General features: G+C 33.9%; 4 protein-coding genes and 1 long non-coding RNA gene across 7 annotated transcripts in view; 1 reads left to right on the forward strand and 4 right to left on the reverse strand.

The window, feature by feature from the left end:
- Positions 1-908: 908 nt before the first annotated feature.
- On the reverse strand, positions 909-1,794 carry LOC125386280. The gene is made up of 2 exons (XR_007226284.1): positions 1,661-1,794; positions 909-1,575 (listed from the first exon to the last, which is right to left on the reverse strand). It is a non-coding gene; the product is annotated as an uncharacterized LOC125386280 (long non-coding RNA).
- A 401-nt stretch (positions 1,795-2,195) lies between these two features.
- LOC100651395 (malignant T-cell-amplified sequence 1 homolog) lies at positions 2,196-3,557 on the forward strand. Its single transcript, XM_003393591.4, has 6 exons — positions 2,196-2,414; positions 2,501-2,653; positions 2,727-2,827; positions 2,954-3,087; positions 3,175-3,242; positions 3,321-3,557. Exons 1-6 carry the CDS (start codon positions 2,404-2,406, stop codon positions 3,400-3,402), a joined length of 549 nt encoding a protein of 182 aa, XP_003393639.1. The 5' UTR covers positions 2,196-2,403; the 3' UTR covers positions 3,403-3,557.
- Positions 3,534-7,078, reverse strand: LOC100651274 (bromodomain-containing protein 4). Its single transcript, XM_003393590.4, has 10 exons — positions 6,672-7,078; positions 6,502-6,548; positions 6,347-6,427; positions 6,031-6,237; positions 5,871-5,955; positions 5,662-5,784; positions 5,427-5,599; positions 5,231-5,332; positions 4,957-5,145; positions 3,534-4,886 (listed from the first exon to the last, which is right to left on the reverse strand). The coding sequence occupies exons 1-10, from the start codon at positions 6,733-6,735 to the stop codon at positions 3,705-3,707; spliced, it is 2,253 nt and encodes a 750-aa protein (XP_003393638.2). The 5' UTR covers positions 6,736-7,078; the 3' UTR covers positions 3,534-3,704.
- A 666-nt stretch (positions 7,079-7,744) lies between these two features.
- LOC100651513 (vacuolar protein-sorting-associated protein 36) lies at positions 7,745-9,767 on the reverse strand. Of its 2 annotated transcripts, none has more exons than XM_012316560.3 (6): positions 9,536-9,767; positions 9,285-9,480; positions 8,846-9,207; positions 8,755-8,787; positions 8,337-8,552; positions 7,745-8,277 (listed from the first exon to the last, which is right to left on the reverse strand). In XM_012316560.3, the coding sequence occupies exons 1-6, from the start codon at positions 9,629-9,631 to the stop codon at positions 8,104-8,106; spliced, it is 1,077 nt and encodes a 358-aa protein (XP_012171950.2). In that variant the 5' UTR covers positions 9,632-9,767; the 3' UTR covers positions 7,745-8,103. The 2 variants fall into 2 exon arrangements, with proteins under 2 accessions (XP_012171950.2, XP_003393640.2); XM_003393592.4 differs by having other exon boundaries at positions 8,623-8,787; positions 9,536-9,763.
- Positions 9,768-10,065: 298 nt separating this feature from the next.
- Positions 10,066-15,956, reverse strand: part of LOC100651631 — a 62,122-nt gene continuing 56,231 nt past the window's right edge. For both annotated transcript variants that reach the window (XM_003393593.4, XM_048411730.1), the window contains one exon: positions 10,066-15,891. In XM_003393593.4, coding sequence (XP_003393641.2) covers positions 15,709-15,891 — 183 coding nt within the window. In that variant the 3' untranslated portion in view covers positions 10,066-15,708. The remainder of the gene's footprint in view (positions 15,892-15,956) is intronic.

Consider the following 15,956-nt stretch of genomic DNA (forward strand, 5'->3'; position numbering starts at 1 on the left):
GATCAACGCATGGAAAACCAATCAAGAGATATTTATTGATCTAAAGATGGAAAGCCAGTGAAGTTCGGTGACGATATTGTAGCGGAGGAAAGTTATTAATAGGTGTGTCTAGTGCACAGGACTATCGGATTCATTGATGGCAATTTTGACTAGGAAAGTGAGGGCAATAGTGATTACTTCTAATTGGATAAGAAAAAAGTTGGTGGATGCGGAAGGGTTCTAGCCGCTCCCGAGAGAAAGTTGCTTACGCAAGCACATTGGAAGGAAATGTTTGATAACTAAATTATACTTTTTCTTAAAGATATGATGCATATACTTTAACATTATATAATACAACTGAGTATGATATATTTTAAAGCACGGTACGACACAATTTTCACGCTCATAGCGCGATATTGTTTTTCACATTGCTCTCCATTTTCTATTTTGAAGCGACATTTTAATATTGAAGATTCAAAAAAAAAAATTATAAGGATACGGATCGGTATGTTAAAAAGAGCATCTAGTAATTGGTATATTTATTTTAATGGAAAGCAACAATTGATACCTGACACTGGCGTGTCAAAAACAAAGACTATATATTCTGTCTGTCTATCGTTAACACTGTTATAAAACGTTGTGAGGGAAAAAGAAGTGTGAAGCAAGACAAATGAAAAAGATCATTTAGTTCAAACGGTGGGCAAAAGAGTTGGTAGAGTGAGCCACTATTGTGGCGCGTCTTAATATAACAAGAGGTTCGCGAAAGCCGCTAAAGTGACGCGTCGTAATATAAGACGACATCCGCGGAAGTCACTATAGTGGCCTATCGTATCTAAGAGGTTAACCTTTCAAAACTATTCTATATATCATCTATATGTCAACCCTAATTTCACAATTTATGGTCAATGGCCAAATAAACAACACGTATATACATCTTCTAAACGTATCTTTATTTATTCTTTAGTCTTTAATTAATTAAAACTATATTGCATTACGTATTACCTGTTATATCATTTTATACTCCCTTTTAACTCTTTTCTTACCTATGTCAACTTCCACGCGTCTAACCTACGATCTTTATACATATTTCACAATTTTCACAAAGTTAACCCATGTTTCGACAAACTCTCATGCTGAATCAACATCGTTATTACATTTCCCTCTCCATCTTTCGCACCTCCAGATTAGATATGCGTTTATTTCATTTACGCATTTTTATTACACACTTAGTCCTTTCACCCTATACTTCACTTTGCTTTTATCACTACCTGCTTTACGCAGAACGCTTCACATTTTCAAACACTTTCATTAACGCTTTCATTTACACATTCTTATTTACACATTCACGCGCTACTTCTCCCTGCTACTTCTTGCTTTATTTCACACTTTTTCTTCCACGCTTGCACGCAGCCAATGAGATATTCAAGAGATTTCTCATTGTCAGCGATAAAACAAGCTGCTTTCCTTCTTCTCATTAGTCCTCCTATTGCTTCTCGTCGTCATTCCACTTGTCACAGTCTACTTCTCTATCTGGACCGTCTAAACATGCTCGCCGCCAATTTATACTAAAGGAAACAAACCGGTATAACCTATAACCTATAACATGACAACTAGAATTACCTTTCGCCTATTATATTTATCTTAATCCTTTTATGAGTATATCAATCTGCGATCGACATACCTTTATGCTAAACTTCCAGATACAAAAGTATCTTACGCAGCTTCCACCATGCGGAAGATTCCGCAACTATCAAAAATACGCTCGTACGACAGCCGAGAGTCACCGCGGACAAGATGTCGGTCATGAACTACGTAGAGCTCAGATCGTCCACACTACCCGTTTACAATAAACCATTCTGGTACTTTCAAAATTTAAATTTAACCCGTATAAAAGACCCGATTAGCGAATCGTCCTTGTTCTATCCTTTCGCGACGACATAGTCTTATTTCCCTATAGTCTTCCATGTAGTTTTAGCAGAGCTATTACTATTCCCTAACTAGACCCTTAGAGAAGTGAAGCTTTGAAAAATTATAACCAGCAAGTATGTAATTACAGTAGCCAGTAAAATTCGAAATAAGTGTAAATCTAAGATATTACATTCTTACATTCTATAATCTAGTATGTAAAAAGAAAACTAACTTTCCCTCGTATAATTATATTTCACGATTTTATATATATATATATATATATATATATATATATATATATATATACACTTACGTGTCAATGTACATGCATTGATCGGTATTTGTATTTATATAGTACTGCAGCTTGAAATTCACGCGTTGCATATACCGGTTATCCTTTAAACTTTTGAAAAATTAGAATTGACATCGAGAATTAATAAGTAATTGAATGTAGTTTTTTGTAAACTAATACGCTAATTCTGCAACGTTCGATATTATTTTATAAAGGGGAGAAAAATGTTTAAAAAGTATGTATGACGTTCTGTCTCTTATAAGAACATAACCTTTTTCTAACAATAATAATATAATGATATTGCTTTCGGTGTCTTATTAGATTCGACGAAAAAGATAGTGTTTCTGGTATACAACAACTGAAATCATCGGTTCAAAAAGGAATTCGTTCGAAGCTTTTAGAGCTTTATCCCCACTTAGACGGTCATATAGATGCTATCGTTCCAAAGAAAGATGCTTTTCGAATTATAAAATGGTAAACTTTCTCAAAAGTAATGGATTTTACGTTTAGTATTAGTTGATTTTGTTTATGTTTATTTTGTGATTAGTCACGACCATATAGAGATTATAGTAAATGCAGCAGGAGATCTTTTGTTCTTTCGTCAACGTGAAGGACCTTGGATGCCTACTTTAAGATTGTTACACAAATGTAAGCGATATCTTTCTACGATAAATAAGATGAAACAAAGTTTAATTAATAGAAAGTTAATTTCAAACAAAATAGTGTTGTATTTTACAATTTATTTTGCTTCGACACAAAATTTAAACATTCTAGACCCATTTTTTTTACCAATGGAACAAGTTGATAAAGGTGCTATCAGGTTTGTTCTTAGTGGAGCTAACATTATGTGTCCTGGTTTAACGTCGAAAGGTGCAAAGATGACACCCGTAGAAAAGGGAACAGTCGTTGTATCCTTTGTTGAAATAACTTGAATGAGGTTGTTTACCAGTTCCCAAAATTAATTGAGCATATTAAATTCTTAACTTGAATTATAGGCTGTTATGGCAGAGGGTAAGCAACATGCTTTAGCTGTGGGTGTTACTACATTGTCAACAGATGATATGTAAGTAAAGGAAACCTAGTATAGAATGTGTAAAAAATATGAAGACTGCTCCTTGCATCATAACGATGTTATTTACAGAGTTAAGGTGAACAAAGGAATAGGCATAGAAAATTGTCATTACTTAAATGATGGACTTTGGCAAATGAAATCTGTGAAATAGAAGACTGATGTATATTGCCAAAGGCATATTATACGGACATATTGATCATTGTATGAATGCACTTTGTAACATTTTTAAAGATGAGATGTGCTGTGAAGTGATAATTCCAATTACGAAATTACTCTTATAAATAAAAATGAAAGATTGACAATGCATCTTTATTGTACAAACTGAATGCATATGACAAATTTATTACAACTGTTTAAATGCATCGATGTAATCGATGTAATTTTACAGTTTACATAAAATCAAGGGAAATCTATAAGGGAATAGATAGAATAGTATGTGGTTATAAAAAATAATTAACCAGATCCTGATTTAATATCTGCTTGGCCTTCTTGATTTTCTGAAGGAACGGAACGTTCATTTTCACAATGTCCCGATGCTGAAGAGTAAGATGAATTACTAGCATCGGAAGTTGGTGCGGAAGTGTTGCTTGAACTCGGTACGCTGTTGTTAGTAGTATTATTTTCGCCAACGGCATGAGGAGATTGTGGATGATAATGAGGACTGTGCGGGCTGTGAGGACCATGGGCGTGAGGACGGCCCATAGTATGTGGGGAATATTGCGAATATGGTTGATGGTAATACGGATGTGCGTATTGAGGATATGGTTGATGATATGGTTGTTGTTGAGAATAAGCATAGGATGGATGAGGAGGTCTTGGAGCTAGTGGAACATTTTGAGCCTGCTGAGTAGGTCCTGGTTGATATTGCTGACTGTAGCCTTGATTCGGTGGAATCATTTGCGGTGTATGTGGATTAGAAACTGGTCCTTGAGGTGGAAGCACCTGTGTTCCCTGGGTTCCCTGATGAGGTGGTATTGAGTGATTAGCTAACATTCCTTGTTGATGAGGATTATGTTGTATAGGAGGAGCTGGCGAAGAAACAGGAGGCATATTCGGCGTATTTGCAGTTGCATTTGCAGGTGCATTAGTGTTAGCAGAAACTGCTGCTGTAGTAGTAGTAGCAGCAGTAGTAGTGGTAGTAGCAGTAGTAGTAGTAATAATAGTAGGTTGCTGTGATTGTAAAGAAGATGGTTGTGATTGTTGCGTTGGTGGCTGTTGTTGTTGTTGTGGATGCTGTTGATGTTGAGTTGGTGGTGGTGGTGGTGGTTGTTGTTGATGTTGAATTGGTGGTGGTTGTTGATGATGTTGAGTTGGTGGTGGTGGCTGCTGTTGCGATTGCGGTTGTGAAGACTGTGGTGGTGGTTGTTGTTGTTGCTGCTGCTGCTGCTGTTGTGCTGGTGGTGGTGGTGGTGGCGGCGGCGGCGGCGGAGCTTGTTGTTGCTGCTGTTGCTGTAGTGGACTAATAGTTCCACTGTACATTCCAGAATTGGATGTATGTTGATTAGAATTTCCTTGAGCTGATGAAGGTTCTGCTTTATTTTCAGTATATGGTGGTGAGGATGTTTCCTTTTTAATTTCATTATTAAGTTTTTCAGTTCCATTTGTCTTTTTATCCATTGCATCATGATCAGGAACCTACAAGGAAATAGTAATGCATAACGATACTTGTGCATCAATAATAACAATTGTTACAGGTAGTACTTACATCGGATGGTGTTTCATCGTTAATAGGAGCAGGAGTTGGAGTAGGAGTAGAATTTGGAGTTGATTCGCTGGATGCAGGTCCATCCGAGCGATTTTCTTCTGCACCTTTTAATCTATCTCGCCTAAGCGCTTCGTATTGTCGTTCCACCATCTTATTGAATGTTTCTTCATCTACAGCTGGTTTACAATGCTAAAAGAGGCATTTTGGCTTCGGTATTTGAATAATTATCAAATAATAATTAAAGGAACATATCTTATTAAAAATAATAACCTACCTTCTTCAATTCTTCTTGAAATATTTCGCTTGTCTCGATAAATTTACGTTTCTTTGCTTCAAATTTTTCTTCTATTTGTTGTAATTCAGCTTCGAGCTTTTTCTGTAACATTTAATGCCACAATATAGTAGCTAAAATAATATATATTATATTAATATAATTAAAAATTAACTTCTCTTTTATTGTATGTATATACCTGATGCATTGTTAAAGACTGTACTTGACGGCGTAATACTTGCATTCGTTGTGTAGTAACAACCGAGCGAACATCCGGAACTACAGTATCACTAAATATCTCGTTAATAAGACGATGGTTTCGAGTATATCGAGAGTACGCAACGTGTTTTACGGAATATCCATCATCTTGATCTGCAAAATAAAAAAGTCATTTATATAACTTTTACTTGTCCGAATTATATAAATTTATATACCATCATCATCTTCTGCAGGTAAAATATCTATTCTTCTATCTTGCGCTGCTTGTCCTTTGGTACTGCCTGAAGAACGTTCATGACTTTCTCGATCATCATTATTTTGTTGTGCGGCGCATAATGCTATGATAAAAATAACGATATATTGTACTAAGAATGTAATATAAATAAGTAGTGTATTTATTTACTTACTAATGTAAAATATTTACCAGATTTTCCTCTATTTTTAGCTGCGATGTAAGCTAAGTACGCAGGCGAGTTGTGATAAGTTTTCAAACTTTTCTCATACTCAACCTATTGAAATTCAAGTAGTATTAATAACTAGTTTTACAGTTGTATAAAAATAATACCCATATATATGCTCTTTACCTTTTCAGCTTCATATTCTTCGATAAATTCTGTTTTATCCTCCTCTGGTAAATCTCTCCACATCTGTCCAATAATCTTTCCTATTTCCCATAATTTTAATTCTGGATTTTGAGCTTTCACTTGATCCCAAACTTTTCTACTATATCTCATATAAGGCATAAGAGGTTTTTCTGGTGGCTTGGGTGGTTTGGGCATACGGGAATCAGCCTACTCGATATTAGCATGAAATAAAATTTTGACAGATTTATAAAAGTAGTGTTACAATTTTAATATGACTTTATTAAATATTTATATTATATATTTAAAAAGTACGTACGTTTGTATTTTTCCCAACTTTTTGTGGTGTAAATCCTGGATGACTATGAGGCGTTTGAATGAATGGGCTTTGTGCATCTTTCTATAGATTGTTATAAAAATTAGTTTTACATTTTGAAATGTGTATAAGCTCATTTACATAAGAAATTTACTTACGCTATTAGTTGAACTACTACTACTTCCACCAGAGGCTCTAAGTCTTTCTGAAATGTAGCAATTATATATATATATATAACATATTTCTTTTTCTTTTTTTAATACGTACAAATTAAAAAGGAAAAACGGTATTTAAGATAATTAAACAATTTAAAGTTAACAACACTTACGATTAGATGCAACAATATTTGAAGTAGCCATTGCCACTTGCTTATAGTTTGGAGGTAAAGCCATTTTGTACGTCAGTGAGTTTTATTTTCTTGAAGGTATAACGAACACGCTCAATAACGTATAAATATTATTAACATTTATATCGTTTATGATAAAAAAGAAACATAGCGTATTCCGAATTTCAAGAGATTCACTCAATCATATCGCTGTGACATTACAATTGTAGACAACGCTCTTTATACCGCGATAAAAATATCTTTTTCTTATTCTAACCTTAAACTAAAATTGTAAAGTTTGTCGAACGAGTCGAGTGAGTGTAGTGAACGAGATGATCACGTGATGTATTGCAACGGATTCAACCATTGGCTACTAATTGTTAGTTAATTGCTGATTTTCATAAACAATTTCGCGTTACTATAGTAAACTTATCAAATTAATATCTTAATTTCCACTTTTGTATTGACCAATCTTCACTTAAGAGATTAACGTCTTAAAAAATTGATTTCACACGGCGGGAGAATTAGGCACTATGTCCCTAGTTTATTTTTCACTAACTTGTACACAGAATTCTTAAATAACCAATACTTTTCAATAACTTTTAATATCTGCTATGGTGCAGATATTACCTCGTAATTATTAATTTGATGTTATTTACGACCAATTCATGACTGTGATCTTCTTATAATTGTACATCAATGCTTATAACAGTTTATAATAATTTATATTACTACCAACTTGTTAAAACCACTAAATATATGTCACTACAGTTGCAAGTTAAGCTTAATTTTTTTAGTTGTTCTCATAATTCGTTGACAATTGACAAACGAAAGCAGATATTTGATATTGTATTTATTTTATATTCGCGAAAATACCATCGTTATTTTTACCAGTCTTGAAAATTAGTTTCATGGAGTGTCATCGATAAATACACGTTACATTTATACGTGTATTATAAACTGTAATCATCGATATCTCACTTACTTATACTCGTTATTTTCGGTTTATTCACTCGAATTCGCAAACAGTATTTCGAGTTATTGGAACAAGTAAAATATTTATTTACAAATGCGTATACATATATTGAATAATATATTTACTTATGTACATATTCTTATAAAGAATTCTTAATGATTACATTTTACTGGTTTCAATGTAATATTTATAAGTTACTCATTCGGAGATTTACAAAAATTATTTCCGATTAAAATAAGTATTGATTTCAAAGAATACATTATAGATTTTGTTTCCCTTTCAAATCGATGCATCGTTGGTATAGCATATATGGCAATGCTTAATATTTAGTTTTGATTCATTTTATATTGCAACATAATGCAATTCTATATGTGAAAGCATAAAGAATATAAGAGATTTTAAGTTATTTTTTACATCACGAAAGCAATACATATGATGGCAGTGAGCAAATTGGCAGTGTTAATCATTTTGTTCCAAAAATAAATTAGGGTAAAATCTTAAAGCTTCAATTGTGTCGTCTCTACATGCTTTTCCTCTTTTTTCAGTCACTAACAGTCTTTCGCGCGCTAAAAGGACTGATATACCCTCCGATTGAGCAAGTTCTTCTGCTGTTAGAGATCCTCTTTCTCTTATCTGTAAAAAATAAATAAAGTTAAGTTTTATACAAAAACTGTTTGAACGTATTTACTTACTAGATCTGCTATAATATCAACTATGACATTATCATCGTGTGATCGTGACTGAAGGACCATAACTCCGCTATCAAACACTCTCAATACTATAGGTAAACCTAAAGATGCTAATTGTCTACTGGCATTTAGTAAATCTTCTGGTGAAAGAAGTTCTAAGCCTCTAGCTCTGTTTACACGACAATAAACATCTGTTAATGTTATCATTCCCCCAACTTCCTGTGGAATGAAATTACTTAAATATTTATCATGTATGAAAAATTTAGTAACGATTACTAGGAATATTAACTTTAATTGGCTCTTCTAAAATATTTGCAAGTTGTTTTGCCAATTGCTTGAAATATTCATTACTACTTTTATACGCATCTCTGGTAACAGGGTCATCAATGCCAAGACTCATTAAATAGGACTTAAATCTAACCGTTTCATCCTCTGTGATGTCTCCTTGTCTCTCCTGCAATGGTCTTTGATTATGAATGTCAATTTTACAAAGTAATCTTGTTGAGAGTCACCCGTATTTTTGCCGAGATGGTTTTTGAAATGGAAACCATGTCTTTGGCTACTTCCATGAGCTTCTTAAGATCTTGAAAAGCCATTGATATGCTTTCGTCTGTTGCTTTCTGCTGTTCCTGAAGGCTTCTTTCAATACCTATGATACCAGTTCGTGTCTTTATTTGTGGCAGAGGCTTATTAATATCTCTACTATTTTTTGTGTTGCTATCAGGATGTTCCAGAGGCATGATAGGTGTAAATTCCCAAATTCGTCTCGTAATAGCATCGGACAAATGCGTATGAAAATTTGGATCCAAACCTTCTTTAAACGAGAATTTAATATAGTTACATACGCTATTATCCAACGGACCAGGCATTTTATCTGTAAAGCAAAATGTAGTATAAGCATTATTACATAGTTTGATTTACAAATATATTCTTCTAATAGTTGTAATATACCGATTGGAGCTTCAGAAAGGTGTATAACAACTTTTTTACTGCGTCCAAAAGAAAATGGTCCAGGAATTTCTTCCTCGAAGAAAACTATATGACGAAGGGATAATGAAAGGCATGTATGACCGCGTGATATATCACCAGGTCTTCCCCAAAGAAATCTGTGGCTGGTAAGTACTAATTCACCACTTTCAAAATTTGTCTGTCAAAAAGTCGAAGGTTATGTTTTACTTTGATGTTACGATTAATATACATACCTTGATATCTCCATCGTATATGCATATGCTAACATCGCGTCTTATATAAATTTCATTCGGAAGAAGTCGAGAATCAGCGTATTCAAATCTATTCATTATTTCTAAAGATTAAGATGCAGAATCAAGTGTGTTACAAAGACACGTTGAAAACAGTTTATCTCGGGCATAAACTGTCTTACTGGCAATTTTGACGTATTCTAACCGCAAGATGTCCTTCGATTTCGTTATAATTTACCTTCACTCTAACGCTAAATTGTTGATATATTTTATGTTCTGTTTATTTATGCGTTTTCTAATAGCAGAATATCATAAATTTGATAATTGATGTAATAATTGATTTTATTTTGTAAATTTTTTGCTTTCGACTATGTAATTAGTACTAACAATTGCAATTTTATGTAATTTAAAATATTCACTTCATTTTAAGTAATTTAAAGATTGAAATTAGGACAACTTGCAAAATTATATATGGATATAATAGACAAAAATTTATAAAGGAATTCAAGGTGATAATCATGAAATAGATGACATTAGTTGTTACTTTAAATATATTTGTTTGGAATTTATTCAGTAAACGAATCGTGTAAATAGAATCGCAACCATGATTAACAATGATCATGTATGTATAGTTAATAGTACGTGATTCTCCGTGTACTTGTTACATTACACGATTGTGTATAGTGATTAACCTTTTCATTTATAATATATTCCTTTCACAGATTTTAGCGTAAGGTTGTTTTTCGTTTGTTTATAATTAATATAGCATAATGTAATGTGTAACAATACACGTTATACCTTTCACAAGCACAAGCCCGAACGTACCTTATCTTAAGGGATATGTTACTATTATTAAAATTAATAATTTTAAATCTATACAAATTTCCATATATATTTTCTGCTCAATGAATTTATACTTTTAAATATACCATACTTTTAAATGTAACATGAAGAGGTCGTAAAAACTGAAGAGTAAAATTACATACACGATCGAATCGAACTATTTAATGATATATGGGTAATTTATTTTTAGATTTCGTTTAGAAACAAGTAATTGGAGGCAGAATAAATCAAAATTACTTTATCGGAATTGATTTTGTTAAGTTTTCGTTTACATTCGTTCTGTTTACTCTTCTATTGTAAACTGAATAATAGCAAATAAAATGATTTTTCCAACATAAGGGGGAGAATTAATTTTTTCGCGAGAAATAGATTCCTCTCCAGATTCTTAATTAATTTGTTTGTAACTGTTCTTTCCTTAACATCGATAAAACAATAATTATTAAAATTATTGTAAATTAAAACATTTATTGGTATGGATCGTTGAAAATCATTACCAATACTTTATATATGGTTATTTTAAACGATTCAGTGTCTGTCGAAGTACATAAACGCTTTAACAATTCCCTTAAGTTCATTTAAGCAGGATAGCGTCAGCAACTTGCTTGAATATTTTTATAATCGTTTAAATTTGCACGGTTTTTTATTCGGTTTTTGAATCTGGCGACGGTACGCACGAGCATAATCCGAAATGTAATTAGGAAGGGCTTGGCAAGGATTGTTCTTCATAAAGTTTCACCTTAGTCGATAAGATACAAAGACCAATGCATATACAGGGTGAGGTGAATGTGCCCTTATTATATCACAGAGAGGCGTAACAAAAATATAAAACAATTTAAATTTTATAGTATTTTTGTATGAATCATATACGCTCATGCAACGGCTACGCGTTGCGATTCGTCCTACAATTCTGATCGCGATTTCTAAATTATAAGGCATCGTAATTCCTTTTCTCACGAATTCTGATTTTCTGATTAATAAAAATTTTATACGTGATTAACGATACAATATCTAGAATATAAATCAAGAATACCCTAAAGAACGTAAGATACGAGTGAGACAGCTGTGACGCGAGAAAATATTATATCGGCGTGATAAAATAAATGATAACGTTTATACAAACATAGAATGTTTCAAGATAGAACATTCTGTGTATAGAATTGATTAACAATGTAAAATATTGAATTGAACTCGCGCATAATTAAGCAAGAGTATAAGAAAGTACTCTTTGAATATAACTAATAAAACTTATTTAAGACATACATACATATATGCATATCGGCGAGTTCTATTATTTAGGTGGTTAACTGTATCGTTTGCAGTACGAATCGCATTGGCATTATTATTGTCATCATCACTCCTTTTTCCCTTCTTTCCCCTATCCGATGATCGTTCGTTCTTATCTTATCTTTCACGCTATTCTTTCCTCGCGTTCTCTTTACATTCTCTCGTTTGTCCACGTCCTCTCACTTTCATTTTCTCTTGTCTCTTGCATGCTTCTTTCTTTCCCTCTCTCTCTCTCTCTCTCTCTCTCTGCCCCCCTCCCTCTCGCGCTCCCGTTCCAACTCTACGCTCGCTCTCTTTTATTCTCGTTCGCTCTGTTTCTCTTAATTTCGTCTATAGCTAGCCCCTGACAAAACTAAATTCTGGTAAACGAGAAGCAAGCTATTGAATGCCTTCAATATTGTTCTCTCCCTGTCTCATCGTTCTGCGCCATACGTTCAATGTATTCCAGTTTTTAACAGTAAAACTTAGTAATACGTATCCGTAACATATGCGTACACGGACGCAGACAGACGTACGTGAACAATTCCACCTACGCGTGTGTGCGGGCGCGTGTGCGCCACGTTGGTATTAAGAATAAAAGATCAGTTTTGTGCTGATATACAACAGTGTTTTGAATGGTAATTTGACTTACATGTATACAGATTATACATACGTACTACGTACGGTTTCATGAGTACAAAGTGAACGCGAGGACGATCCAATTGATTTAGCTTCGTCGCGTCGAGTCATTTTCTTCCATTCTTTTCTTTCTCGTTTTTCTTTTCCGTCTTTTTGTCATTAAGAGCTATCTACGAGTTGTATTTGAAGGAAAAGAGGAATCGATTGATTTGACTCGATCTGGATCGAACTTGCGATCCAAAATTTCCCTTTATCCGCGAATGCTTTCTCTTGATTTTGTACAATTTTTTGAATTTTGAAGAATGAAGAAATACTCAATATTTCGTGAATCGATTGTTGATAGTTTATTTCATCGGCATTAAAAATCGTTCAAGTTTCGATCGAGGTATGCACGTAATAATTAACCACAATCGTTCTCGCTGACCACTTTGTATGAAACGATGCAGAGATACATATCGTTCACGATGGATAATTTACAAATATAGTTATGGAGTTAATGAGAGTTCAGCGATATTAGTCCCATAGTAAGTTAGCGATAGAAAATATTCTGAATAAGTTCATAAGTATGGATTTAAATAGTCGGCAATTTATGACAAAAAATGTATAATATAGAGTGTAAAATTCTCTCGTAATGTAACTATACATATATATAGATGTTGTATATGTATATATACACGTGGCGTATGCGTAATGTGTACGTGTAATACGAAGAGTTAGGTTTGTTAAATTTTATCGTGTACGAAGAGGTACAAAATTTATAGGTATAGAATAGACTATGAGGTCCGAAAGGCTATCTAATTCGTTCGATTTGCGTTAACGATCCCGTTAGTCGAAGTATCGCGTGGTTTTCCATTTCTGTCGGATCTATAAACGTATCGTTAATTATAAATTAAGATTTCCATGAACATTCTTCTGTATTTCGAACAGCACGCATCATCCAATCACGATGATAATATCAATTAACACTAACGACTAAGAAAATTATTTTAATAAAATATTCATTTTTCATGTCAAATCACAAGAATATTTGTTTTCGTACCTTCTCCTAATTTCAATGACATTCCGCACAAATAATTCCGACCAAATGATAACGCGTCCAATTATATCAGGAATAATCGAGTATTATCGTAACCTCGAACGCTCGATGGAATCGTAATGGTGCAAATTTTGTAGGATTAAGTCGACGTAAGATTTCTTCTATGAACTGTACCGTGTACGTATAAACAATCGACAACAGATTTGCATCGACCAAGCATTGCTTGAAGATGGTGTAATTCGGTCATGTGCCAAGTACTGTCACGAACGCGAACAGGAAAGAGGAGAAAGGAATCGAGGATAACCATTTGATCGTCGAAATGAAATAACAAAAAGAGATGGACAGACTCTCCGAGAAGAAAGAAGGAACAGAAGAAGAAGAAGAAGAGGGAGAAGTAGAAGAAGAAATATGAAAAGGATGATCGTTGGTCGTTAGAGGGGAGAAGAATATAATCAAGAATTGCGATCAATCGTCCACGTTTGGAAAAGAATGCTCTGCACGTCGAGTACGTCGTTAATAAACTCTGTACAAACATTAACAGTTCATTGGGAACAACAACATTTACATCTTGATAAAACCCTGAAACAGAGCTTCCATCGTTCATAAATTTTTCAACGTCGCAATGAATCTTTTAATTGCGGCGCAACATTTCTTGTTTCTTTTACTTGCTCTTTTTTTTCTTTTTTTTTTTCTTCAATTTCTTTTATTCCTCTGTAACTATGTAGCCAGTCATTCAACGAACAACGAGCAAGATTACATCGATACGCCAGAATAGAGGCACGAAAAAAAAAAAAGAAAAGAAAACATGTTTTCTTTTTCTTACAAGTATCGTACAAAAACTAATAAATAATCCTGGCGTTAAAGAACACGATGATTATCCGAAAAGGGTAATTTTTTTCTCTCGAAAAAGAAATAATCTGCATTCTAACTAATATCAACATAAGTACATACGGAATACATACAGAAGATGTCTCTGGTGGACATTTCTTTATACACGTAAGGAAGGTTCGATTAAGCTTGTTTAAAATGTATCGGTTTATACGCGTATTCCTTTCCAAAGGAAAAGAAACTGAGAAAGAAGAGGAGAACACATTTTTTAATGCCATCGCTAATTCGTACGGGTTGATTTGTGCATAATTTCGTATGCAATTTGATATTTAATCCACTCGTGCAATGAATCAGACGAATAAAGGCAAAAAGGATATTCCTTGGCTCTGACATTCGACGGCCGTACACGATATCTCGATACAAATATTTGAGCCTCGTAGCGAGAATCTGGCGATCTCGTCACAAAGTTCGTTCGAACCTTCCTCGTGGAGGGACACACGGTATGGAGAACGATGTGGATCCATTTAGAACTTACAGCGATTTGTGCTTGACGATGACTTTTGATATCGATATATCAGTCTGAAATGATTGATATCAGCTCCGTGTTACATCCCGATTGATTCTCACGTTTCTTACAATTTTACTTGTTTATCTTCCATTTTAACGGTAACCTTGTGTCATGATTCACGTTGGAGCAAACCATGTGAGCTTTAATCACGGAGCCGTCAATTCGAATCTTATCATTAGACGAAACAACATATCATGTACATCCATTTAGTACATGTACAATAGGATACGAGTTTGACATTGAAAATTTTATACCATCAAATCGAAAACGATGAATTGTAGATTTTGTTGAATTGTCATGTTTCTGCTTGCAATGTGTTGCCACACGTTTATGAGTGTGCTTCCTCGTTAGAGCATAGAGGAGAACGGTTAAAGAGAGAAAGCTGGACATTCGGTAAAATACTTACAAGTAATCGTAACGTGAATAGAAAAATCTTTCGCATTGAGGCCTTAAGTTTGTCAGCACCCTGTAAATTCACGAATTTATATACAATAAATCCAACGAATTGTACGTGATCGTTTCTTTCAAAGGTCAACAAAATTATCTAGGTTTCTCTCTTCTACATTCTTTTTGTTAATGGAAATAGACTATTAATTAATACTGTGTATTATTGGGTTATTCTAAAAGATCACGCAGTTTCGAACGGTCTATTTTGAAAAAACGTAACTTCATTTCCTTCTCAAGCTTCTTTCTCTTGAATGGAAATATTCTCAAAAATAGGAAGACCTCGAAAATCGAAAATGCTTATCAGAATTTTCCTATTTGAAAGATTGAAATTTCTATATCGTAATTTGCAATGTTGCTTTAATTTCAAAGAAAATCGTTGAAGCATGGGAAAGTATCTAATGCTTTTTAAAAGTGAACGGCTGAAAACTCGGACGAATATCCGGATGACTTACTACAACATCGTGTCTACGTAATCCTACCGTTCTCCCAGTATACTTTAAATCCGTGCAGATTTATTATATATTCGCTTTGCCAACATCCTACGCGATCCTTTCATTTTCTGAGCGGATGCCACATGGCGACAGGGCGTCTTTGAGCAGCCAACATTTGTCTCCAATGAACGAATGCTCGTCCTGCTGACGTAGGTCCCACGATAACGTGTCCGACGGAGTACGGTTTCGAATTTACACCCTGTTCATTGTTTACTTCCGCTACAGTTAGCCTTATCTGTATGTTCTGAAATTAGGTTGAAGAAATTAGCACGCCTTTCTCACAATACCTAACAAATTTGATAATTAAAA

The sequence above is a fragment of the Bombus terrestris genome, chromosome 2 (assembly GCF_910591885.1).
Source record: "Bombus terrestris chromosome 2, iyBomTerr1.2, whole genome shotgun sequence".
NCBI classification, from domain to species: Eukaryota; Metazoa; Arthropoda; class Insecta; order Hymenoptera; family Apidae; genus Bombus; species Bombus terrestris.

What these genes read in the sequence shown, in the direction of transcription:
- LOC100651395 (XM_003393591.4), top strand. An exon ending in TAGAAAAGGGAACAGTCGTT is followed by an intron (nt 3,088 to 3,174) that starts GTATCCTTTGTT and finishes CTTGAATTATAG; the next exon opens with GCTGTTATGGCAGAGGGTAA. An exon ending in ACATTGTCAACAGATGATAT is followed by an intron (nt 3,243 to 3,320) that starts GTAAGTAAAGGA and finishes TGTTATTTACAG; the next exon opens with AGTTAAGGTGAACAAAGGAA.
- LOC100651274 (XM_003393590.4), bottom strand. Translation starts at nt 6,735, where the DNA reads ATGGCTTTACCTCCAAACTATAAGCAAGTGGCAATGGCTACTTCAAAT. An exon ending in AAGAATATGAAGCTGAAAAG is followed by an intron (nt 5,956 to 6,030) that starts GTAAAGAGCATA and finishes GAATTTCAATAG; the next exon opens with GTTGAGTATGAGAAAAGTTT. An exon ending in TAAAAATAGAGGAAAATCTG is followed by an intron (nt 5,785 to 5,870) that starts GTAAATATTTTA and finishes TTTTTATCATAG; the next exon opens with CATTATGCGCCGCACAACAA.
- LOC100651513 (XM_003393592.4), bottom strand. Translation starts at nt 9,631, where the DNA reads ATGAATAGATTTGAATACGCTGATTCTCGACTTCTTCCGAATGAAATT. An exon ending in CCATCTCGGCAAAAATACGG is followed by an intron (nt 8,788 to 8,845) that starts GTGACTCTCAAC and finishes AGACCATTGCAG; the next exon opens with GAGAGACAAGGAGACATCAC. An exon ending in TTTTAGAAGAGCCAATTAAA is followed by an intron (nt 8,553 to 8,622) that starts GTTAATATTCCT and finishes TTCATTCCACAG; the next exon opens with GAAGTTGGGGGAATGATAAC.